Below are 27,354 nucleotides of genomic sequence, written 5' to 3'. Positions count from 1 at the left end.
ACGTGGACAAATTGTGGTGTCCTTTGTATGAGTGCACTGTGACACATCACATCAAAATACGCCTCAGGAAGAGATTGTCTTCTTCTCATGTAGAAGATTTTAAATAAGTTCTGCATCGTAAGAAGATAAAAACAGATCTGCTAGTAAAGGAGCATAATTTGTGCCCAAGGGAATTCCAAGAGTCTGATGGAATAATCCTCCCCAAAGACTCCGACGATATTGTCAATGAGGAACTATATCATGAAAGGTGAAGATAAGGAACAGTCATCAATCTCATTTTAATCTGAATCCAACGTGTCATTTGCCGTTTTAAAAAAAATTATCCTTCACAATTTTTATACGCCCGTCATTAGACGGGACATATTATGTTATGGCGCTGTCCATGCGTCCCTCCGTCTGGCTGTCCGTCCGTCCCAGGTCATGTTTTCCGGACTTTTGTAACAGATGCATGTACGACTTTGAAATTTAATCACAATTTCTCCCGCAATATTTGCATTTCAGCTGGATTGGTCCGTTCTTGACCTACTTTAGGGCTACAAGTAATTCAAACAGTGTTTCGAACATTTTATATTCAATGGAAATGGTGATACAGATATTGCCCTGAAATTTACACATAAGTTTCCTGTCAGAAGAATACAAGTTTGCATTTCAGCTGGATTGCCCGTCCGTCCGTGACCTACAATTGTACATTAGGTCTAAAAGTAAGTCAAACAGTTTTCCTGGCTTTTTTCATTATAGATATAGATATTGCCCTCAAATCTAGTCACAGGCTTCCCTTTGGAGGAATATGAACTTCATTTTGCCTTTCAGCTGGATTGGCGCACCCTTGACCTTATTTTGGGCTACAAAATTGCCCTGAAAAATCACAGGCTTTCTCTTGGAGGATTGCAAGTTCGGTTTGTATTTCAGCTTGATTTGTCCGTCCTTGACCTACTTTTTTGCAAAAAAGATCTTTAAACAGTTTTCCATGTTTTGTCTTGATTATGAATACAGATATTGCGCTGAAATATAGTCACAGGCTTCCTCTTGGAGAAATACAAGTTCAATTTGCATTTCAACTGGATTGGTTCATCCTTGACTTACTTTGGGCTGGAAATAGGTTAATCAGTTTTCCAGGCTCTTTCATTACGAATACAGATATTGCATTGAAATATAGTCACAAGCTTCCTCTTGGAGGAATACAATTTCAGTTTGCATTTCAGCTGGATTAGTCCACCCTTGACCTACGTTTGGGCTAAAAATAGGTCAAACAGTTTTCGAAGCTTTTTTTCTCTTTACGATTACAGACATTGTCTTGATATTTAGTCAAAGGTTTCCACTCGGTGGTATAGAAGTGCAGTTAGCATTTCAGCTGGATTGGCACACTATGACCTACTTTAGCGGTAGAAGTAGGTCAAGTAGTTTTCCCAGATTTTTTTGGTATGGTCACAGGTATTGCTCTGAAATTTAGCCACAACCTCCCTGAGGTGTCTGTTCATTGTCGTGCCTATATTTTTCATTGTGTTTTTGTGATAAATTACCCAATCCCATCATATGAAGCTACAGTGTAATTTTTGGTAGCTCTTTTGCATAACGTTTGCACAATTTCGAGTCCATCAATGGTGGAAAAATTTAATTTCTGCTCTAAAAGTTTCGGTACCCCATTTTAAAACAATATTTTAATCAAGGTATAATGTAGTTGAGAATAATTGAATATACCAAATTTCTTGTTAACACAAACCATTCATAAAATGATCATGTGTTACAATAGATTTTAAGTACAAGCATACATTTATTCAAGGAATTTCTAATTTCACAGGAATATAATTATTGGACTTACTTGAATGATTTAACACCCCATTTTGTGTGGCAGTTTGTTGAATCTGACTGTCGGTTCTCCCGTAATTTTTTTTTTTGTCTGAGTTTTTTTTTTTTAAAATCCTTTAGAAATTTGCTTGTTTTCGGAATTTGCTTCAGTAAGGGCTCTTTATTCATTTTTTTTCTTGGAGTGATAATCGCTAGAGTGACGTTGGGGTGCTAATTGCTGGAGTGACGTTGGAGTGGTAATCGCTGGAGTGACGTTGGAGTGATAATCGCTGGAGTGACGTTGGAGTGATAATCGCTGGAGTGACGTTGGAGTGATAATCGCTGGAGTGACGTTGGAGTGGTAATCGCTGGAGTGACGTTGGAGTGATAATCGTTGGTGGAAAAGAGGTCGTCTATATATCTTCGCTGGAAACTGCATCAAATTCTGCTAAAACTTCTCGACTAAATAAAAAAATTTCAACATCAAAATCATTACACTCTTCCATTTTCCTGTAAGCAGACGTTATTTTGTAGAAGTTGCTAATTTCTAAATACCATGTATATTATATATCACTCACCCACTGTGAGTGTGGGAGAATGAATTGTCACTTTGCTTTTGAGTTATCGCTCTTTTATTACATATTGTCATATCTGTAGTCCTTTGGATCGAAACAATTTTAATTCAAGAACGGATCACAAGTATATCATGAAATGAAGCTTCGATGTTTTACTAAGAGAAACACTTTTTGAAATAAGTCACATTTCTCATGTAATATTTACCTGACATCATTTACATATTCTTTACTGTTACTCTTAATTAAAATTCTCTCTCACTATTTCCATTGAATATGGACAGCTGGAAAACAAATGCGTTTAGAAATATACTTATTGATGATTTGGAATTTAATAGTTCTACATTCTCAAGAAAAAACATCAGTTTATCTAGAAATGAAAGTAAATTAGATAGAAAGGAAATCCTTAAAGCTGTCTTTTTGTCACAAAAAATAAATTCAATGGAAATTGTTCTATATTATATATTTCAGTTATAATAGCATCAACTGTTGACAAGATCTGCCATTTTAATGAAAACACTAAATACCTGAAATGTCTAAAACTTTAAAGAAGGGGAAAATGGGTAATAATAATCTAAATGAAATAGAATAAGCAAAAACAAAAAATTTAAAGGCAAAAAAATAATGTTCAATTTCCTTCTCCAAGTGAAATATCACAAGAATAATGTTTTGGTCAGTTTTAAGGTATTTGAGATTTTAATTCTATTGGGTATTCAGTGCGTTCATTAAAATGGCAGATCTCGTCAACAGTTGATGCTGCTGAGGAAGTATAAGTCGTGTAACGTCTACCCGAAGAACATTATTAAAATATGAGGAAGTAACTAGCGTATAATTGATGTGAAATTTTAATTGACAGGTCCGAAATCTTCCACACTAGTCTGAATTTCGCTGCTGTCATAGGCGAGAAACGACTCTGTGACCTGGACCGGTAAATGTCCTAGTAAAAATAAACAAACGATGACGTATATCTTTGTTATTTTAAGAACCTGTGACTTGAAATTTGGCATACAAGTAGTTAAAACATTAATCTATGCAAGGAAAACGACAAATTACGCATAGCATACCTAGTTTAAGATTTTTTAGGCATTTGAAGCGAGTGGTTAGTTTTTTATCTATATGTCAGAGCTAGACCCTTTCTATATTTATGGTATCACAGAGTTCGGGCCCAAAACGAGCTTAGCCCCTGTGCCATGATATACATGTATGACAGCAAGGTCATGTTTCGTCATATTGGTGTAGGCATACCCGTGTTATGCGAATCTATTTTCAGTGATGTTGTGATCCTATGGGCCTAGGTTGAGGCACAAATGGGGTCAAAATTTTCATGGGAATGAAGATTAATAAAAAAGAAATCTTTTAAAAATCACAACTGCTGAACAGCGGCAAGTTGAAGGTCACTCAGGTGAGCGATGTGGCCCATGGACCTCTTGTGTTAAGTTTTTATTCATATTGTTAACGAGATACCACCCTTGCATGCACGTGTTAAGTAAGATACATGTGCATATATGAAAATACACTTATTTTAAATGAATACTTAATTACTTTTAAATGAGAAGTTATCTTTATATGTAGTTATGCTTTGTGTCTTTCTCCCTTCTTCTCTCTTTCTTGAACTGCACTGAATTTATTGCGGAGTTTGTGTACAACATCCAGATTTCGTGAATCATAAATCTAATCATACGATATTCAAGCAATGATTTTCTCCTCGCCAGGAGCGGATCCAGGATTTCAGGGGGGAGGGGGATATGGTCCTTGGAGGGGTCAGGGGGTGAACTCCCCAGAAGTTTATATTCTAGTGATTTGTAAGACAAGACTGAAGTCTTTTGAATAGACAATTGACCATTTCTTTTAGTCATGCATGATTAATGGTGAACATGATAAAATTTATCTTATAAAATAAAACATTTTAGAAGGTTGCACGCTGGGTGCGGTCCCGCCATAATTCCACAACTGCTCATCGGACATCCCTCCTTTATGATTTTTTCATCCTCACCTCTCGGATATATTGATTAAGTTAAACTATAAGCTCCTATTTGAAAACTTCATTTAAATGCAATGCGTATAATATTCAAGCAAAGAGACAATTCTCCCGACCCGCGCCATTCATTTACGTGTACCAGTATTAGAAAAATAGATTCTGAATACAACCGTATAATGGTTGAAACACATGTACTGCCGGTACGGCATCCAGCCAATATAACTCCAGCACTCTAACAGTTGAAAATTAAATCGTAAATTCATACTTATTTGTTCTTTTGTCTCTAATTCTTGATAATTACATTCTGTATATGAGAATTTCGTCTCTTAACATCAATTTATCTATTTTTCTTATGAACACATTTTAATACTTCAAAAAATTATTTTTCCTCTCAATTGGAAAAAGTACATGTATATAAGGAACAAGAGTCCCACAGGCCTTATCGGTCACCTAAGTATTAGTTATACGACTTGTATTACTAGCCAGTGGAATCTAGGGGGGGGGGGTTCCTGTTTTGAATACTAATATTCAACAAACGTACATCTATAAGCTTTAAGATCACATCTTTCTTTTTAAGTGCCTGTAGCGATGAAAGGCATTACATAATAATGTACCTTACATTAACACACTATGACTAATTTGGACCCATCCTAAAGTCTGAGGTTGCGAAATGCACAAGTCTGGTACATCCTATTCTGTTTTTCCTAAATATGCATTTAGCTTTTATATCATATCAACAGACTTCAAGACGTAAACCCAATGATATAGACATTAGAATCACTGTAATAACTTTGGTTCCACCCTAGGATAATGAAATTTTCAATTTTGGCAAGGGAATGTATACTCCTTCTAAATATATATTTAGTTTCAATTCATTATCAATAACATTAAAAAGAAAGATATTATCTAAATATTTTACACATATGCACTGTGTTGTCCCCAGAAGCTCTTGTATTCTAGTGATTTTGTAAGACAAGAATGAAGTCTTTTAAATAGACAATTGACCATTTCTTTTAGTCATGCATGATTAATGGTGAACATGATAAAATTTATCTTAAATAAGACATTTTAGAAGGTCGCACACCAAGTTTGGCCCCTCCCTGGAGTCAGAGCCCCCCCCCCCCCCCCCCCCCCCCCCCCCCCCCCCCCCCCCCCGGTCATGAAATTTACAATTGTGGAAGATGCATTTTCCTACACATGTGCGGTTGTAGAAAAGATTTTTGAAAATAGGTCAATTTTTGCCTTAGGGGTAAAGGAATCAGAAATGTACAATTTAGCCCCCCCCCCCCCCCCCCCCCCTTTTTTTTGTCCCAACAATGCTTCATACAAACTTTCAAAATGATTGGAATGGTAGTTATCAAGAAGTTAGAAATGTTCTATTGTTAAACATTTAATAACTGACCATTTTGCCTCCCCCCTGATACCAAAACCCCTACCCCTGGGATCGTTAAATATTCAATTTTGATAAAGGACTACCTGCTTTTTCTAAACATCCATTTAGATTTTATTTAGTATCAATAGCACTAAGCAAGATGTTATTCAAATGTTTTACACACAAACACTATGTACCAAGTTTGGCCCAACCCTGGGGTCAGAACCTCCCCAACGGGGATCACGAAACTTACAATTTTGGTAGAGGCCTATCTACTCTGCATCACTATACATAATGTTTTTCTTAAACATTTGCGGTTGTAATAAAGAAGATTTTTGAAAATTGGTGAATTTTTGGCAGGTTTTGCCCACCCCTCAGGCCCCAGGGGTGCAGAAGTCCTGTAATTTACAAATTTTCCTCCTTGTCCCAATGATGCTTTAAACCAAATTTGAAAAGAATTGCAATGGTAGCCATGAAGAAGTTAAAAACGTTCGATTGTTAATGCACTGCCAATTGCAATAGGTGACCTGAGTTGACTTACAGTTTACAGAATACTTAGAATTGTACATAGAGGATTATTGAAAAACTGTAAGTAACTAAACTCACCTGAGGTTACCTAAAAATGAACGTCGATTTGATTTTTTTTTTTAAATATTGTCAACGTAATAATCAAAATTTGATTTCACTTACTGATTTAAAGTACATGTACCATTAAGCGTTGCTATTGCGACACAACTCGTTATATCATTAGCGGTTTGTATTGCAAATTTGTGGTTGTAACATTAAGCGTTGCAATAACACTGCAAGTGGAACGCTTAATGATATAATTGTATCATTAGGGGGAATTGTATCATTAATATTTTATACTGTAGATCGTTAATGCGATAATTTGTATCATTTAGCATTGCAACTGCACTCCTTAACGTAGTCGGTATCATTAAGAGTAGTTGTATCATTAGCGGTTTCTACAAGCCAATTAAAACAATTTTTGAAGCTGCAATTGTTATTTCACTGTATGTAATGTAGAGCTTTCATCACTTTTCCTGTCCCCTACGGGTCCTTGTGTATTCTAAACATGGCCTCTACACTTCTGAGTGCATTGTAGGGCTTTCATCATTTTTCCCTTCAGTACTCTCAGTACTTTGATTCCTGCTCTCTACGGATTCCTAGTGTATTCTAAACAGCGACTGCACACATCTGGCCAGGGAATTATAAGTGTTTGCAATTGATCATGATTATGGAAGACAATTTAGCCTCCTGTAGACTGATTTCTCCGAGGACCAAAATGATGGCATATTAAGCTTCATTGTTTAGACACGCGTCTGGGGAGGGCTTCCGTGTGTACATGTTAGCCTGTTGTTTGTTTGGCATCCTACAGCGGGTTTACTGCACTACAGAAACTTTCTCTCTTTCAACAAAATTCATTCAATTTAAATATTAGCATTCCTTGTGCTCAACTGAGAGGAAAATGGTGACATTTGGACCCGTCACTTATGTATGTGGTGTTGTTCGTTCACTCGTGAAACCACTGTGAATACAGAAATGCTGCAGACAGTAATCCATGTCAATATTATTCTATGATAACTATGCCTAAACTTTATATGAAAATGTCTTTTTTATATGGCTACTGTTTTAATTGGATGTTTGGTTCATTTACCTGAAGACTTGATATGGAATAGTAAAAAATATAAGAGATTTTTTTCGGGTGATAACAGGATAAAAGTTGAGCAGTCCCGGGGGTATATTTGAGGGACTCAAGAACAATTTCTTCACCTTACAAAATTTCCCCCCTACATTTAAATCGATATAATTGTCATACAAAGCAGTCTATAAAGAAATAAACCAAATGGGAAAATAGAAGTACCATTGACATTTAGTCACACATAATTAATTAAACATACTAAACATAAAAAGTGATACATTTTCTTTTACTTTCCACATGAATAATTCCATGTAAAAAAGACGCTTATAAAAAATTAAGTCACGGTGTGTAAACATGTTTTTATTTTAGACAGACTTTAATGATTTTTTTTAAAAAATAGTATTGCTATCCGTTTTTGTCCGTCGTCGTCCGTTTGCAACTTTTTAACCTCCTGTTCAGAACCACTGAACCAACTTCAATGAAGCTTGTCATGAATCATCCTTTGGTGAATGGAATTCAAGCTTGTTCAAAAGAAGGCGGTCTAATCTAAAAATCTTCTCAAGAACCACTGGACCAGAAAAGATTAAACTTATGTGAAAGCTTCCTCACATAGTGTAGATCCAAGTTTAATCACATCATGGCCCCTTTGGGTAGGGTGGACCTAAAATAGGGGTCCAAATTTACTTAAGAATGCACATACTAATGGCTAGAGACATACAGCAGAACACAGCAGAACACAGCAGATAACAGCAGAACACAGTAGATAACAGCAGAACACAGCAGATAACAGCAGATAACAGCAGAACACAGCAGATAACAGCAGAACATAGCAGAACACAGCAAATAACAGCAGAACACAGCAGATAACAGCAAAACACAGCAGATAACAGCAGAACACAGCAGATAACAGCAGAACACAGCAAATAACAGCAGAACACAGCAGATAACAGCAAAACACAGCAAATAACAGCAGAACACAGCAGAACACAGCAAATAACAGCAGAACACAGCAGATAACAGCAAAACACAGCAGATAACAGCAAAACACAGCAGATAACAGCAGAACACAGCAGATAACAGCAGATAACAATAGAACACAGCAGAACACAGCAGATAACAATAGAACACAGCAGAACACAGCAGATAACAGCAGAACACAGCAGATAACAGCAAAACACAGCAGATAACAGCAGAACACAGCAGATAACAATAGAACACAGCAGATAACAGCAGAACACAGCAGATAACAGCAGAACACAGCAGATAACAGCAGAATACTCAATGCATCTCGATATATGCAGCAGGGACATATATGATTTAGGGGTCATCACCCCAACTGTTTAAATATATTTCAACAATTAAGAAATATGGTTTTGGATGACCTTAGGACACTCAGAATACTCAATGCATCTTGACATGAGCAGAAAGAGTATATATGGTATAAAATTTATTTAAAGGCAAACACTTGCGTGCGGGTATTACTCTCTTAATTATGTAGCATCTAGTATTAATGCAAGCATCTTCACGAGCTCAAATTCATGTTTGTTCAATTCAGGGTCCCTGAGAGTGGGGTGGGGCCACAATATGAGATCAAAATTTTATATTAGAATACCGTATACAGAGAATATATGCAAACAAATTATTTTAAAGAGTAGCTGGGCTACACTAACTCATATAATACGATGTTTGATTCAAATTTTCCCCCTTCAGACTATTATAGTCGTAAGGTTGGATCAAATTTTACATAACATATATATACAGGTAAGAAAATGTTTTATAAAGACTTCTTCTCTAGAACAACAAGGTCGTGTTAGTCATACTAGGATTGGGGATATACCCATGTTGTGTGAATTCAAGTTTAAAATTTGTTATTTCGTGACCCTTTGGGGTTAAGTTGGGCACAATGTGGGACCAAAATAAAGATATTGATAAAACAAAAGCCTTTTAAAAATCTAAAGACGGTCAAGGTGACTCAGGTGAGCGATGTGGCCCATGGGTCTCTTGTTTTATACTGTCGCTAGAGGCGGATCTGAATCGGCGTTTAACAACAGTATAAATGAAGGAACGGATGTAGGAGTTGATTTTAATAAGATATTTGAGTGTTACGAAAATAGAAAATCTGAATAATGTATACTAATAATTAGTGAAATAAATTGCTTCTAGCAACTGAAGTGTCAAACAAGTATTCAAGATCTTATGAATAGTCTGCTCATCCTTAGAATTGATTAATTGGTTCAATTTTTTTTTCATGGCGTATTTTTAATGCACGTACAGGTTTCATCACTGAGTAAAATAAATTGCTTCCAGCAATACGATGCACTGAGCAAATGTGAGTCAGTTTCCCCGGGTCAGTCTAGTTGTCACTGGTCTGCTAGGTGTATGTAAACATGTAGTATTTGGTAGGATGGTTCAGAGTAATTTATTGCTTGGTTGGGTGTGACACAATGTCCTCGGCACTGATAAGATTTTAAACTAATATACCTGGGTTTTCCCTCTTCATACCTGTCCGATTTGGTCGACTGACTACAATACGATTACACTGAATGGGAAAATACGTACTATTTACTTTATTCATAAAATAGACCGACACCGTGCAAGCAGTTGGACATACATACAGTTTGTGGAAGTTCTAGAGTTTAACGAGATTAGAATAATGGCTGCCGAGAAGAGGAAGATGTACGAGAACTTTTTTGACAAGACGGATGCAATGGGAGAAAAGGACGGCAATGTCTCCATCATGGAGCTGAAGAAAATGTTAGTGAAAGAACTGGGCCAGAACAAAACTGATCGGGAAATTGCGGTGAGTGTTACTGAGTGGCGGATTTAGGGGAGTGTTACTGAGTGGCGGATTTAGGGGAGTGTTACTGAGTGGCGGATTTAGGGGAGTGTTACTGAGTGGCGGATTTAGGGGAGTGTTACTGAGTGGCGGATTAAGGGGAGTGTTACTGAGTGGCGGATTTAGGGGAGTGTTACTGAGTGGCGGATTTAGGGGAGTGGATGTTTTGTATTACGTTTTAGATGTGATATTTCATAATAAATCTTAGAGTGGTTTATTCTACATTCATTTAAAGACCTTGGGTATATAGATTAAATGTCAACGCGTGTATTGAGGGTAATAGCTAATCCCCACCGATGATTTACAAAAGAAGTTGTTTACCCTATTGTTCACCCCAGAATAGTCAATTTACATAATGCGTTTTTACAAGTTTGACAAGTTTAGATCCCATAATCAATATTTAATCTCGTAACAGCAAACTATTTGTATGGTGGGAGGTGAAGGTTAGATTTCTACACACCTGTTCAGAAATCTTCAGAACACAGCATAGATACAAGTACTCGCGGATATAACTGATACATGCTATAATTGCTTTTTGAAAATTTTGCTTGTAAATATTTCCGTTACTTTTGAAATTAATGATAGCCACTTCCTCGTAAATGTGTTGAACAATGCTGCGCGTATGAATATCGATGAAGATGTCTATTTTAGCGGCTGGAGATACCGACAGAAATGAAAGTGGAATGTAAATATGAAAAATAAATATCCTTTTTGAAAACACATGAGGTTATGAACCGCAACACTTCACACGATATACACGTTTCATGAAGCATCAGCGCGCACTCTACTTAAAATTCCAACCTTAAGAGACATACTTTTTGTGCCAAGGTTTTGTGAAACGGGACAGATATTTAATATTCAGATAAGACAGAGAACGGGTATTCGATATCGACCAAAAAAAATTTTTAAAGGTGTAATGCATGTATTTTTACACGTATTCACCTTGGCTGCTTGTAAAGACAAAATACTTTTTTTTTTTTTAAAAAACACCTCTCCGGTGGCCTTTAATGTATTTATCATATATCGTCAATAGTATCTAATTATACATGTAGACCTGTCTCGCTATCATCATGCGTTAGTAAAATTTTGGTGGACATATTAATGAAGATGTATAACATCTCTTTTTTGCTTGTAAAAATTACTCTAGGGCTAGAAATAATCTTTTTAATCGCCTTTCCATGCTTAACTTGGTTAATATTGATACAAAAATGTTATTATGCGGTAATATCAATTTACCTCTGCAAACTAATATAACTAATTTTTTTTTCAGTTGTTCATAAATTTATAGAAGAAACTTGTAGATTCGTTTAATCATTGTACATTTTACCCGTTAATTACCTTGCATGACATATTGTAATATTTTAGGAGAGGGACTTGTAAGTTGTCAGAACTTGTTCCCAATCCTTTTGATTTCATCAATAAAATATGTTCAAAACAAACAAAACAATATATTTCAGTGAGACTTTCAAAAATTTCTCTTAAGGACATACGCAACGTTTCCAATCTAATTAGAATTCGATCCTTTGATCCGCTCACCTACGATCGCTACACATCAATTAGATTCTTTGATCCGCTCACCTACGACCGTCACACATCAATTAGATTCTTTGATCCGCACCTACGATCGCTACATATCAATTAGATTCTTTGATCCGCTCACCAATTAGATTCTTTGATCCGCTCACCTACGATCGCTACATATCAATTAGATTCTTTGATCCGCTCACCTACGATCGCTACATATCAATTAGATTCTTTGATCTGCTCACCTATGATCGCTACATATCTATCTATATATGTGTAGCGATCATAAGTGAGCGAATCAAAGGACCTAATTCTAATTAGACTGTGACGTTTCTATCAGGGTTTTTTTTTCTTCTAAAATCACCTTTATATCTCCTCGATATGAAGAGTTATTATAAATGATTTCCGAAATATGTTTAAATTTTATAGTGTAGTTCGGTTACCTTGTAGATCGGGATGGTTAGATCACCTAACTAGTAATGAAGGGTCCTGGGGTTTGATTCTGGATTGATGTAAAGATGTGTCTCTCTTTCTTTGCTACAGTAATAAGTAAGAGCTGATTTTACATTTTTACTTGCAACGGCAATGAACTATCAAACTATGATTACTCTAAAACAGACTTGGGAATAACTCCAATATGTTTTGTAGAGAAAAGATGGACTACGCGTGAATTGCACGGAAATGTCATGAAAAATTATATATATCATTGAGAAACGTCACGTATGCCTTCATGGCTGACCTATTTGGCTGCCCCCGAGGGTCGGGCGGTAAGATATGACACCGGACACTGTCATCGCCTCAGATTCGTCATCATCCGCGTGACTGTTTACTACCACGTGGCTATCCTAAAACTTAGTCAACATTTAACTGTTGAGTGATAAATTGGTGAAAGTATAATATATATTGATAAAGATTTGATTTACATGTTTTACATTAAATTCAGAGTTTCACACATGCTGCATAAGACCAACAATATTCGTTAATTCGCATGAGCGATTTCCCCCCACGTAATTCATATAAACAGTGCCTCTGTAAATCCATACATTTACAAGTACACGCTACGCTTGCTTTGAATCTATATATCATATTCTGTCTATTTTACCCTGAAACCAAGAAAAATATTAACATATACTTGCAAAGTAGTAAAGGACAGCACATTTTTTAATCTATATATTCACTAAAAATGCTTTTTTTTAACCCCGTGTCCGAAACAAAATAATTTGGTCACCCTAATCAGGAGAATGCGATCGTTCACACACGTTGTATGAAATGGGTGTCATCTTTTCATCCTTTAATCCTGTCAAATATTCGTCAGATATCTAGATCTATCGGAACATGTAAAATGTCTGTACATTGCAAATACAGTATATACCGTGAGAAAGAGAAATACTGAAGGCGATTAAATTATATATTCAACCGTGTCTCCACGGATTTAAAACATTGCTATGATGCCGTGCCTTTATTTTAGCAGACTAAAAGTTAATATATCAAAATCATTGAGAGAGAGAGAGAGAGACCCACTTCTGTCCGGGGATAGACTCAGGGCCTGCGGAACCAAATCTCCTATTAGCGAGCGACAAGGGCGCTAGACCATGCACAAAAAATGCTTTCGATGACGATGGAATTCTCGCCACGCTGTCACAAGCTACACGGTCATTGAGAATGGAAAATGGATGCAGTCATATATATATATATATATATATATATATATATAGAATGAAAAATGGATACAGTTATATATATATATATATATATATATATATATATATATATATATATATATAAACATGGACTTACGCACTGGTTTGACAGTCTTGCTAGGCGGTGGGTGCCATCGCTGGTTCGACCCCGGGCTGGGGCGAAAATTTTCAGTACCTAGTTGTGATTATTTAGTGCTTTATATATATACACACAAAGCTTCTCAGATGAGAAGAAACACAAATGTGTTATAACTGATTTCATAAGCCCTGTCTCGGTTACAAACGAGTAAATTATCGAAATTGTTTCTTATTTTCTTCACAGGCAGGGCCGTAACTGCCGATGAGGCAGACGAGGCAACTGCCTCGTCTGATTTTTTGGCAAAAAAGAAAATAAAATTATATAAATGTTATATTATAGGATATATGTTTAAAATGAAGACAAGCACCTTTGTCTTTGACACCATATTACGATTCTTTACATAGTACAAATGAAACACAAACATGATAAATTGGGATTTAAAAAGTGTCATTTTCAGTCGTAAAGTCAATCGGCGGCCCCCAATCCCCTGCCTCCCCTGATTTAGAACCCTACTTACGGCCCTGACAGGAACACATAACGGGATGAGCTAATATTTCGCAAAAATGGTTGTGAATGGCAAACGATCCGCACCGTGATCTCAGAAACAAACATGTTTAACTTTTATTCTTCTCCCATAAAAAAGAGATGAACTGTTTGGTTTTACATTGTCTATATTCCTTTATCCCTCGTTATATCATGATATATTGCCCCTGGTGGAAAGTATTAAGCCCCAACATAATATCGACAGACAACCATATTTTATGCCTAGGGAATATTTACAATCAATAAGATGTTGTTTAATAAACAGAATTTTTCACGCAAGGTATTCTAATGGAGAAAGGGAAATTGGTTTCGTAATCCAAGTTTTATTAAAAAAAAAATACACGAAAATTTGGCAAATCAAATGTTTGTTGCTCCTTATTTTGAATTTCAAATGTAATATATTTTAGGGTTTGGTGTGTTGGTATTTTGGATACCCTAGTATATAAGAGAAATCGCGATTCAGTAGCCCTATAAGTTACCCCTATTGATTGTAGAAGTTAATTGCCGGCGATACGACGCCCGAGTGATCTAAAAACTTCTCTATGCTCAAAGAAAATATCAAGAGGAAACTATTCATTTATATTAATTTTAGTTATCACCGCATATAAAAGGAGAGAATTAATTACAAAAACACAGGAGTATAAATTTGTGAGTGTGGAACACATTTGGTATACAATTAAGTGTTAAAAAATGGCTGATAAATTGGTTGCGAGTGAAGCAGCTTGGTTGAATTTTTTCGAAAAAGCGGACGTGAATCTTGATGGGTCGGTCAGCATCGAGGAATTGAGAGACGTTTTAACTGTGGAATACGGCCAAAAACTCTCCGACCAAGAAATTGTAGTAAGTGTGCATTAAAAAGTCAACTTCCATTCTTCTCTGTATTAAATTAGTAATGTCTTGTGAAATTATGCACTTACAAATAGTCGTTATTCAACACTAAATTACGTATAAAAATTATAACCAAAACAAATAGTCGTTATTCAACACTAAATTCTGTATAAAAATTATAAGCAAAACAAATTGCTATATAGCAATATAGATTATATATATAGCTATATATATTTTAAGTAAAATTTAAAATGCGCTCGGAAAGTTAAAGTCTCCATTTTTCGGATTGCGACAAGAGCTCAATTTAAGTCATATTGGCCTTCACATGCTTTTCTCTTAATCTACCTACATACAAATATATCTACTTACCTACATATATATCTACCTACCTACATATATATCTACTTACCTACTTATATATATATATATATATATATATATATATATATATATATATATATATATATACTTACCTACATATAAGATAAGATAAGATAAGATATTCTTTATTTCCTCCTTATATATCTACTTACCTACTTATATATCTACTTACCTACATATATATCTACTTACCTACATATATATCTACTTACCTACATATATATCTACTTACCTACATATATATCTACTTACCTACATATATATCTACTTACCTACTTATATATCTACTTACCTACATATATATATACCTACCTACATATATATCTACTTACCTACTTATATATATATATACCTACCTACATATCTATATCTACTTACCTACATATATATCTACTTACCTACATATAGATATCTACTTACCTACATATATATCTACTTACCTACTTATATATATATATACCTACCTACATATATATCTACTTACCTACACATAGATATCTACTTTCCTACTTATATATCTACTTACCTACATATCTATCTACTTATATACATATATATATCTACCCACCTACATATAGATATCTACTTACCTACATATAGATATCTACCTACCTATATATAGATATATATATACCTACCTACATATATATATCTACCTACATATAAATATCTACCTACCTACATATAGATATCTACATACATATAGATATCTACTTACCTACATATAAATATCTACCTACCTACATATATGTACATATATATCTACCTACCTACATATAGATATCTACCTACCTACATATAGATATCTACCTACCAATGTTCGCCCAAGAGAACAACCAGCTAACCTCTTAAGAAATCTGAATGAATAAATTATACATGTGAATTGAAATGCAAGTGCACTGCATTGATATTTTCTTATGATCCGCTGATGAAAGTGAGGGGGGGGGGTGTGTGTTACATACTCTATCTAGCATGTGGTAGAGCGTTCACTTCGTGACCGGAAGGTTGTCAGTTCGAGCCCCGCTCGTGCCATGGCTACGTCAAACCTAAGACGTTAACTTGGGTTAAGATTGCTCCTTCGCCAAACGCTCAGCATGTAGAAGTGAGAATCACAGGTCTTTCGGATATGACCTTAAAAATGGATGTCCCGTGTTGCGGCAGGCGTTGGCACGATAAAGAACCGTCGCTGTCATGGCCCTGAGCGCTAAGCATAAGTCTATATTTATGGTACTTCACTACAGCTGGTGACGTCTCAATATGAGTGAACAATTCTTGAAGGGACGACAAATAAAACAAAACAACCAGCATCAGAGCAGGGTTTGGACGGCGTCCCACTCCATTCCAAACATGCTTAATAGTTAAAAGGTCAGGGGAAACAGCAAGCCATTACTTTAACGTTCTGTTGTCTGGGTCAGGGGAAACAGCAAGCCATTACTTTTACGTTCTGTTGTCTAGGGAAGTCAAGAACAACTCGTGCAAGATGGGGTCGTGCGTTGTCCTGTTGCAAAGTGATTTGTTGTCTGAGATTTTAGATAAAGGACAATGTTGAATGATTTTGTCCCTTTATTTGAATACCTGTAAGCTTTTCACCAATGGAGTTCTTCCTTGTTTAGGTATGCCTCCCCAGACCGTACAATGTACGGCACACTACCTCCACCAACGTTCTTCTGTTGAAAACAACACAAAGTTTAAACTGTAAAACGAAAACTATAAAAGATATAGTTATAAAATAAATTGTTCTATAACCTATAAATCCCAGAGCATCAACTGTGAAAGTCTCATTTATTTTGGCGAAAGGGCAAATTTTAGTACTTTGTGGCTCTGGTTCTTTCGTATAACAGTCGAATGTCTGACGTAAGGGTCGATGTCTAAAACTGGACGGTTAAGTCAGTATGTAAATAATTTGTTATAGTGACATGTTTTTACAGAAATTCACATTTTACAAATTATGTAAATAAATTAACACCTAACCCAAACGGATTTATACATCACTTTGACCTTGCTTTGAAAAACCAAAAACAAAAAGACGATGAAATTGGTCAATAAATGTTTTCTTTGTTGTCTTTTCGCCCGTATTTTGTTGTATTTTCGTTCTTTCGGGACGAAAAGTCGCTTTTTGTCGTCCTTTCGTTTTGTTGTCGTTTTGCCCCGTAAATTGTTAAAATCAGCGACTTATTGACTTCTTGATATCGATATGTTGATGTTTAGTGAATAAGACAAGGCATGTAAACGTTTCCGTACATCTTATAGAATAGCTCAGTCAGCTGTCGTGCGGGGCGCACTTGTTTCGGACATCCGGGCGACGACCCGGTTAACTTTTATCACATGACTTTTTGACCCGGTTTGTCTTGCGAAACGAGTGGGAAATCAGCCGAATTTCTATCAAAATATAAAAACAAAAATTATGTATTTTCAAAGGTCATCTGCAAAATAGATTTCATAAAATGTAACCCATGTCAGTTTATAAATCATGATTGATAATCAGTTTTCTATTCTAATATTTTGTTCACAAAAATTTCAGACTGAGCTTAACTTCCACATAGAAGCAGTGTTGATCACATCATCAAGCACACGGAAACAAAAATTTCAAAAAACGTACCTCTTAACTCACTACTTTATGCTAATTGAAATTTAAACTCTTTTAATGAGTGAAAAATGGATAAATAACGAGCAAAAAAAATGTTTATCTCTATTTTCCGCCATATTGTTTTCCATGTGCCCGCTCTAGATTTATCGGGCGATCCGGGCTACTTTCCAGTTGAAACAAGTTACTTACCCGCTTCCGGAAGTATCAAGCGGCTTGACCCGGGTGATAAAACAAGTGCGTTGCAGGGGTTCCGCTCGTTGTCATAGTTCGAATCCAACTCGCGCAACACTTCTTTTAATTTCACCGTTTCAACACCTTTTTTATGCTTACTATAAAAATATGTATATTGTTATTCAATATAAGAGGCAAGTCCATTCTTTATATATAAGAGTTATTTATGAGAAAGCAAATTCCCAGTTCACAAAAGCAATCAAGTGGCACTACCTACACACAAAAGCAATCAAGTGGAACTACATCTCGACTTTGTTCCGGGGGACAATAATGTCTCGAGTACCTGTGCCGCGTATAAAAACATGCTGAGTATAGAAAGATTGATTACACAACAGCAGCAACGCTTCCTCGGACTTCCATTTTATCATTTCAATATCATGCATCAGCGACATGTTTTACTGTTGCAAGAAAAAATATGTATAAAGCAAGTTCCCCCCTATATCCACATACTAAACAGCTAAACGTATTGCGATGTGTGAAAAACAACTTACTGCATTTGTCACAAACTAGAAGGAATATGGATGGGCTTTTCGTAAATACGAAACCAATTTCGATTTCATTTTGACTTCAATTCGAAACCACATCCGACACAATAGTTTTTTCTTCTTTTGTTACCCTGAAATGAACCTTCTACAGTGCTTAGTTAACTTTATCCCGTGAGTATATAATTCCATATGTAAATATCGGTATTATGTCGACACAAAATATCAAAATAATATTTTGTATTAATATTGCATTTGCCGTTTATCAGTCATCGACTTTACGTAACAGATGTACAACGCTCAAAAGCAAAACAAAAATCGAATGTAAAAACACAGTGAATTATTGACGACTTGAAATCGTTGTGCGTTCATTTAATGATCGTGGTGTAATGCGCATATATCGTTAAAGTTTTACGGATGAAAAGTGTTTTCAGCAATACCTAAAACTTAAAAAGGTGGTTTGATTAGCTACATAAGTAAAGGCACCCTTTCAAAATAGAATTTTATATCTGGCTCGGATATCGATACCACGGACGTCCGGGATTTTAGAAAAATTGAGAGAAAAAAATGTCCCTAAAGATTGTAACCGAGAGGTACTGGTTGGATTTCTTCGAGCGAACGGACCAGGACAGAAATGGTGTTCTCTGTATTAGTGAACTAAAGAGAGCGCTGGTAGAGGACTACAAACGTACCGATTTAACGGACTCCGACATCGCTGTAAGCTACTCTCTCTCTCTCTCTCTCTCTCTCTCTCTCTCTCTCTCTCTCTCAGATTTTCCACTTCTTCATTTAACCATGGAGGAAGCTCGCATTCATGTTTGACCTTTTAGGTTTTATTTAATCAATTGTTGGTTACACCAACAACAAATGAAAATATGTACCTTTATCATTAGCGAAATGTACTATGTAACCCAGTGTACTTGTATCTTATTTACAATTATTTTTAACAGTGACGTCCATTTTCCTGTTATGAATGTTTGACCATAAGTCAACAGCTCTCGGAAATTAAAATCACACGAGAAGTCAGATCAGTTTTCTATGTACAGTGCTTTCAACAACGTCTCTATGTGAATTAAAGGAAATTCTGGCGAAGTATATTATATTTCAAAAGTCTATAGATTACATTTATATTGAAAATACATATTCCTGGCACCAAAACAAAAAAAAACAAAACAAAAAAAACAAAAACAAAAAAACAACAACAACAAAAAAACCCAAACAAACAGATACATTCTTTAGTTTCTCGGGCCCAAATATTTAACATTTAAAGACGCAGGCAGGGCTTTTTCCTTGTAGCATGAATTGCTTTTCTTTTTCTCATGAACATTGTATATAGAATCGCTAATAGAACATTATTTTCTGTGCACTAATGTCTCTTAAAAGATTTGCTTGAAAGACGTAAAGTTCGACCTCTTTGTGGCCCTTCAAGCCTTTGATTAAAAATTCCTCCAATGGCCTGCTCCGTGTTTTAAATTCGTTAATTTCAGGGTGGATACAATTGCTTCGACTGTTCACGTGCACTAAAGGTAAATCTATATATGATATAATGTATTTACCTGCTATGTCATCAGATAATCGTTATATTCCTACTGTGCAATCAATTTGGCCTACCTGAAGATAGGAATAAAACTTATTTTAATTGATTATGAAAATTACAAAACAGGTTTCAACACTTAGGCGCATGTGTAAGATAGCGAGGATATAGTGCTGTGACGAATGGTCCGCGAAATTCGTCCTTGAAATACCAATTTCCGGTAAAATGCACTTTTCTTTAATTTTCTCACCGTGGGAATGGGAACCCCAACAAACTGTCAATTTCGTACAGGAACAATAAATTTCCTTTGAGATTTAAACAATATTCTATATATGGGATTTAAATTTTCTTATTTGACTAAATTATAAATTAGGATCTGCATCAGGGGTGTGATCCCCCCCCCCCCCCCCCTCGTCATCTATGGAAATAATATACATGTATATGTAAAATGCAAGATCTGTCAGGCGCGTCAAAACGCCCGGGCGTACACATAAAAAAAACCTATTAAATGCTACAAACATAGGTGAAAAATAAGTGTCTGCAGTATCTGTGGTACATTAGTCTCCCTATTGGTACTGATATCTTGTTAGTGTCTGCAGTATCTGCGGTACATTAGTCTCCCTATTGGTACTGATATCTTGTTAGTGTCTGCAGTATCTGCGGTACATTAGTCTCCCTATTGGTACTGATATCTTGTTAGTGTCTGCAGTATCTGCGGTACATTAGTCTCTCTATTGGTACTGATATCTTGTTAGTGTCTGCAGTATCTGTGGTACATTAGTCTCCCTATTGGTTCTGATATCTTGGATATCTTGTTAGTGTTACACCTTTCCGGGTCTAAACCGTTGTCGTTACGGCATGTTTTTCTCTATTATTGTTCCGGCAAGTTGTGAAACAGGCGTACACATTAATTAACTCAGGCTACTCCACTGTCTGTTGCTTTGGGGGTCCATTTCCTCAAAAATCTTCTTTATTCATGGACAAAACAAAAAAAATTCAAAAATCAAACCAAAAAAGAAAAAGAAAAAAAAAAGGAAAAAAAAAAAGAAAATGAGTACACATAATCATGTGGAGAGAAAAGCCTCGATAAACATTATGAAATTCGTAGTTCCTTATGTAACGGATTTTGGTGGTATGGCCAGGCTCACTGGTACATGTATATAGATTATAGTGAATATGAAATATTTCTTTAAAATTCGTCCAAAGCTCTAGGCACCACACAATTAAACTGAATATTTTGAACCTACTTTTGAAATTTCTGGTCCTTAAATCAAAATTTCAGACCTTTGTGCTAGGTACCCGGTAAAATTTCTTATTATGCACTGTGAATCAAGATCACAAAAGAAAGTTAACTAAATGTTTAACATAACAGAATAAGTCTAAAGAAAATACGAATTTTATATGACGCGGACCAATATTGCCCGAGCAACAAAATGGAAACTGAACAGCCAAACGTATTGCGGAGACATATATTACGGGACCAAACGGCATCTTTGTTTATACGATATAAAGAATGCATTCACTGAATCTTTTTTCTTATATTTCTTTTGAAATTGACGTTGCTTTCATCTGTTTGTTGCAAACTAGCTCGATCCGGATATTTAGTATCACCCTACCATATATGGAGCGTCGACAAGGTCAAAGGTTGTTCCGTTTAAAGTAACGATACGATAGTTCAGTTTATATTTCTTTTAAAAAAATATATAAAAATATAAATATAATTAATAAAATGTTTTTTTTTTTTTTTTTTTTTTTTTGTTGGTTGTTTTATCGGGTGATGAAGGTAGCAATCATTGCAGGAAAAAAAATTACATAACCCTCATATAAATTATTTTTGCAATGTTATATATATATATATATATATATATATATATATATATATATATATATCATTCTGTAAATAATCGATACGAATTCCAAATTAACACGCTTAACAAACAAATGTGCTTAATTGCAACAAATGATGTCAATAACGAAGACAAACGGATCATCGGCGGCAAAACCAGCAATAAAAACCCCTGGGGATAACCAATTTATTCATAACAGGACCTGATTATCAATATCCCAATTCTGAAGTAATCCCGAATGGCTTTTAAAACAAACCAATCCACTATTGTCAAGGTTTTATAATTCAGCAATTCAATTTTCACAATATTAAAACGCTCTATAAAGACAAAGTGGCATCTCATTTATAGTTGAGCAGTACAAAACGTGTTGCTTCGTTTATCCACGCAATGTAACATAATCCATGTCGACCGTGGAATACTCAAACATTTACCCCACAGAACTGGAATTTAATGATGCATTTTCTTTGTTTTAGTCAAGAGTTCAGATCTGCCACTCTCATCTTTACAAGAAATCAAGAATAGTAGATTAGAACCCTTGATTCGTGAATTCAAGGGTTGAATGACATTCAATGATAATGTTCCCAAACAAAGATTGGGAACATATTTGTTTTACCCTGTTTCTTATTTGTCTGGGATCGAGTGTTCTCAATAATTGCACAGCATGTTTATACCGAGGCGCTTAACGAATTGGCGGAAGGAATTACTGAGCAGGAAGTACATGCATATCTAATCAAATTTGATTGGGTCATACTTTGACTCATATGGAGGAAATAAAATGAAATTCATTTTTACTGTATGTAATGAAAGTGTCTATTGAAGAATTCAATATAACTTACTAAAACAAATGCCTCCACTTTGTAAATGAGAGGCTGTTTGGGAAACATTTATTCTCTTTAGAGAAGTCGAGAGGCATAGCCTTATTCGATGAAGGTTATGCCTCTCGACTTCTCTAAAGAGAATAGGAAACATTTGGCTGTAACGGCCCTGAACTACACTTTGAAGTAGATGCTGTTAGAAGACGGTAAGAGCCGCACGTAGGTGTGTGCCTTGAAATATACCCTCTGTCATACTCGTGTAACTTGCAAAGATTGATTGTATATTGTTTAACGTCTTTCTCGAGAATTTTTCACTCATATGGAGGCGTCACCAAGACCGGTGACGGGCTTCAAAGTTAGGCCTTTGCTCGGCGCTTACGGCCGTTAAGCAACGTGCCACACCTACTGTGACACGGGACATCCGTTTTTAAGGCCCATGTCATTCACACCTCATGCCGAACGTTTGGCGATGGAACTGTCACTACCTGTTTTAACTACTTAGGTTTGTCAAACCTAAGACGTTAAAATGGGTAATGATTTGCTCCTTCGCCAAACGCTCGACATTTAGAAGTGAGAATCACGGATCTTTCGGATATATAACCCTAAACACGGAGGCCCTGTGTCGCGGCAGGCACGATAAAGAAACCTCACTGCTACGGCCCTGAGCGCTAAGCATAGGTCTAAATTTGTGGTACTTGGTGAAATCTCAATATGAGTGAAAAATTGTCGACGAGACGTAAAAACAATCAATCAATCCGGGGTAGAATAGGTCCTCAGTACCCCTTGCTTGTCGTAAGAGGTGACTAAATGTAGCAGTCATGCAGATGAGACCGCAAAACCCGAAGCCCCGTGTCAGAGCAGATGTTGCACGACAAAGATCCCGCCCTGCTCGAAGGCCGTAAATGCCGAGCATAGACTAAATTTTGCACGTCCTCACGGGCAATGGTGACGTCTCCATATGAGTAAAAGATTCTTGAGATAGTCTTTAAACAATATACAACCAACCAGCAAGTATTAAACGTAACCACATATTCTTGATTAAGATACAAGACAAGATGTGCTCTACTGAATGTAAAATTTCAAAACATTTTTGGGGATTTGTGTAGACACGTGAATAACTAGGTGGTATGGGCGCGTAACAAATTCAAAAACTTCTACGTGAGAAGAAAAAATCTCTTGCTGTGACCTTCAATTCGACTTTTAGATATATCGATGACGTTTTGTCTATTAACAATGATAGCTTTCATTCATATGTCGATTTGATATATCCCTGTGAGCTCGAAATAAAGGACACCACAGAGTCGTCCACTTCTACTTCATACTTAGATATTTTATTGAAAGTAGACATTAACGGCAAACTGACAACTCAACTGTATGACAAACGGGATGATTTCAGCTTCTCCATCGTCAACTTCCCACATTGGTGTAGCAATATTCCATTATCACCTACATATGGTGTTTATATATCTCAACTGATTCGATATGGAAGAGCTTGTTCTGGGTATAGTCAGTTTTTAAATCGAGGTAAGCTACTGACAAACAAGTTGATGGTACAGGGATTTCAACAGTCTCGATTGAAGTCAGCATTTCGCAAATTCTATGGTCGTTATAACGATCTAGTTCGTCAATACAACATCGCATTGGGTCAAATGCTGTCTAACGTGTTTCATACCGATTGTTAAGCCGTTCTTGACACACTGATTTTGACTGCGGATAACTCCGTTTACCTGATCAGGATATGGGGCTCACTGCGGGTGTGACCGGTCGACAGGGGATGCTTACTCCTCCTAGGCACCTGATCCCACCTCTGGTGTGTCCAGGGGTCCGTGTTTGCCCAACTATCTATTTTGTATTGCTTATAGGAGTTATGAGATTGATCACTGTTCGTTATCTTCACCTTACATTATTTCTTTTGCAGGAGATGTTCCGTGATATTGATAAGAATGGTGACGGCCAGATCACGAAGGAGGAGTTCCTGAACGAAATGATGAAGACTGAGAGAAAGTATGAGTGTGAAACAAACCATGTCTCTGTACTTTATTGTCGATTTGTGAGACTTTATGTTTACAAAATTGAAACGCGTGTATTTGCAAGAAATTTTTATCTCAACTATAGTTCAAGCCCAAGGGTTTTCTTTCCGTTATACCCTTTTCAAGAGATAAAATTTAACTGTAATGTAGCATAAACAACTTTTAAAAGGCATTTCCTAATTTCGTGATTATCGGTAATTTGAGGAATAAAGGAGGTATAAAAAAAAAAACATTGCAGGAAATGTACAGAGTGTATCTCTGAAAACGCACGAAAGATCGAAGTCAGCCATCTGAACGGAATAGCGCACAGTAATAGAATACTTACAGTAATAATATTATTACTATAACATTAGTGTGTATTGTACATTAGGGTTTTTTTTGCGCAATGTTTTTTTCCGCGAATCAGACCCTAAGAGTGTATGCTATGAATTTACGCGAATTGAATTTTCACCAAAAAAAACCCAGCTCACGCTGCTTTATCTCATGTAGGGGTAGTAAAATGCATTGTGTAGCTAACATGTATCATATAGTTCCCATCAAGTCGCATGTCGTGGAATAACATGGAATTTACAGTATTTTGGTCTTATACCTCCCCATCGCCGGAAACCCGCGGTCGGTCGCTCTTCTTTTACCTCCCGTGGGACACAGCGCCGATATTTTTATATAATTTATCAAAATGCATTACCTTGCGTGACCTATCGAGGACCAATGGAAATCGCCGAAGTATTTCCGAAACCCTAAACGTCAGCAGTAATGGCGGCACCCTTGAAAGTATGTGCGTTTTGTTGTGCCACTATCAAAGATCAGGAATACAGGGCTATGTTGTCAAAAACTTCATTTGAATAACACAGCTATACGCTAGAGTGCCTATACGTTCACCCAACACACGCATCATTTGCGTGCAGCCTTTGTACGAATAAATTAAATTGGGTATGCAAACACGAGTCAATAGTCACAAAAGTGGACCAGATGAAGGAGGAAAGAGATAAGTTGTTAGGTATGTTTATACTTTGACTGAATTTAATTTCAAAACAAACTGACAAAGAAGTTGTAAAGCATCTCGCTGAAAGCTTTGTAACTTGTCCAACTTAAACATAATCCAAATCTTCGCTTCGAATGCCATGTTTTTCTATGCTCCCAAACACTGGAAAAAGGGGCTTTTTCATTGGTTGAATATCGCAATAAGGAATGGCAATGCGACCAATCACATAAAGAAGCCGAGGCGCACCTTCCAGCGAAAATATCGGCGTTGTGTCCCACGGGAAGTAAAAGAAGTGCGACCAACCGTAGGTTTCCGACGATGGAATTTCCCATGCAATGTCTTGTTGAAGTAAATATGTTAGGTTTTGACACTCTCATTTGCAGAACTGCCGTTAGAGAAGCATTCAAGAAAATCGACAAAAGCGGAGACGGAAAGTTACAGCGAGACGAAGTGGCGGCTGCGTTAAGGGATATTGGTCATTATACGGAGGACCAAATCAACGAAATGATCAAGAAGGCGGACAAAAACGGAGACGGTGTCTTAGACTGTGAAGAATTTGAAAAAGCTGTGTACTGAAGTAGTTTGCTTTTATACAATCTACTCATTATACCATAGTGTTCTAAAACTTGTAGATATTTGTTGTAGTCATTCAGTTGCTTTAATAGTTTTTATAGGTTTTATGAAGTGCGGTTTTTCCTCCTTTGTATTATTTGATAAGATAGAACTATTGGACGTAGATATTGTATTGTTGGTATATCACCTACTGAAGAGTAGTGTGCCTTAAACCCTTCTAAACAGACGGGGTCACGGTGTAAAGCTTCACGTGGTCGCTGCAATTATTTCGTTTTTACTATGCTCATTCATATCTTGTTTAGATTTCGGTATTTCCAAATTTTCAATACATTTGAAACATTTCAGACTTAATAGATCTGGAAAAAAAAATCCAAGTTCATTGTACATGATAAAAATGATTTCAAAATTATGAATGGAACTTTTTATAACTTTAAAGACTAGTTTTGTATATTACATAGAACTTCAGAGCTATAACCAGTAGCATGCGTTATTACATTGTACGAACTGTACATCGAAACATCATTTGATCTAGGAAATCCGTTCGCTGGTCAACTGACGTGGAGTTTGGTTTTTTTTATAAACACAATGTCTTGCCTTCACCTTAAGTTATGTTTTGTTAATCGAATGACTTTTCAGCTTGTTTCAAATAAAAATTACCACATCTAAGGTATCGTTTTTCGTTTTGCTGAAATCTCCAACTTCATTGGGCTACAAAGGAAGAAAATGTATACTATAGGTTACTGTTACATCACTCTGATTCCACGCACAAGTACTCTGAAGTTGAAATAAAAAATATGCTGGGGTTCCTCATTGACAATATCTTCCTGGTCTTTGGTGATCAGGTCTTCAAACAGTCTGTTGGAATTCCCATGGGCACGAATTGTGCTCCTTTGTTAGCCAACCTGTTTTTATATTCTTATGAAGCAGAGTTTATTCAAAAGCTTCTACATCAGAAGAAAAAATTTCTTACTGTGGACTTCAACTCGATATTTAGATATATTGACGACGTTTTATCCATTAATAATAATCATTT

The 27,354-nt window shown here is 36.1% G+C and overlaps 1 protein-coding gene and 1 long non-coding RNA gene across 5 annotated transcripts; one reads left to right on the top strand and one right to left on the bottom strand.

Annotated features, from left to right (window-relative positions):
* Positions 1-549: 549 nt before the first annotated feature.
* On the bottom strand, positions 550-18,583 carry LOC130050899 (uncharacterized). 3 transcript variants are annotated; one of them, XR_008799278.1, is made up of 3 exons: positions 18,017-18,583; positions 16,816-16,907; positions 550-2,247 (listed from the first exon to the last, which is right to left on the bottom strand). It is a non-coding gene; the product is annotated as an uncharacterized LOC130050899 (long non-coding RNA). The 3 variants fall into 3 exon arrangements; XR_008799280.1 differs by lacking the exons at positions 16,816-16,907; positions 18,017-18,583 and adding exons at positions 12,153-12,246; positions 12,449-12,772; XR_008799279.1 differs by lacking the exons at positions 16,816-16,907; positions 18,017-18,583 and adding an exon at positions 12,153-12,772.
* LOC125666635 (uncharacterized) lies at positions 9,784-26,987 on the top strand. 2 transcript variants are annotated; one of them, XM_048899831.2, is made up of 3 exons: positions 9,784-10,149; positions 24,655-24,740; positions 26,132-26,987. In XM_048899831.2, exons 1-3 carry the CDS (start codon positions 10,003-10,005, stop codon positions 26,322-26,324), a joined length of 426 nt encoding a protein of 141 aa, XP_048755788.1. In that variant the 5' UTR covers positions 9,784-10,002; the 3' UTR covers positions 26,325-26,987. The 2 variants fall into 2 exon arrangements, with proteins under 2 accessions (XP_048755788.1, XP_048755787.1); XM_048899830.2 differs by lacking the exon at positions 9,784-10,149 and adding an exon at positions 18,929-19,257.
* The last annotated feature ends 367 nt before the right edge of the window (positions 26,988-27,354 follow it).

Source organism: Ostrea edulis, chromosome 10, assembly GCF_947568905.1.
Source record: "Ostrea edulis chromosome 10, xbOstEdul1.1, whole genome shotgun sequence".
Classification (NCBI taxonomy): domain Eukaryota; kingdom Metazoa; phylum Mollusca; class Bivalvia; order Ostreida; family Ostreidae; genus Ostrea; species Ostrea edulis.
Note: the sequence above shows the minus strand (reverse complement) of the source record. Positions and strands in the feature narration are given on the sequence as shown.

Excerpts from the sequence above, each read along its gene's own strand:
- LOC125666635 (XM_048899830.2), top strand. The coding sequence starts at position 19,108 with ATGTCCCTAAAGATTGTAACCGAGAGGTACTGGTTGGATTTCTTCGAG. Across the intron at positions 19,258-24,654 it reads TAACGGACTCCGACATCGCT|GAGATGTTCCGTGATATTGA; the intron begins GTAAGCTACTCT and ends TTTCTTTTGCAG. Across the intron at positions 24,741-26,131 it reads ATGATGAAGACTGAGAGAAA|AACTGCCGTTAGAGAAGCAT; the intron begins GTATGAGTGTGA and ends TCTCATTTGCAG.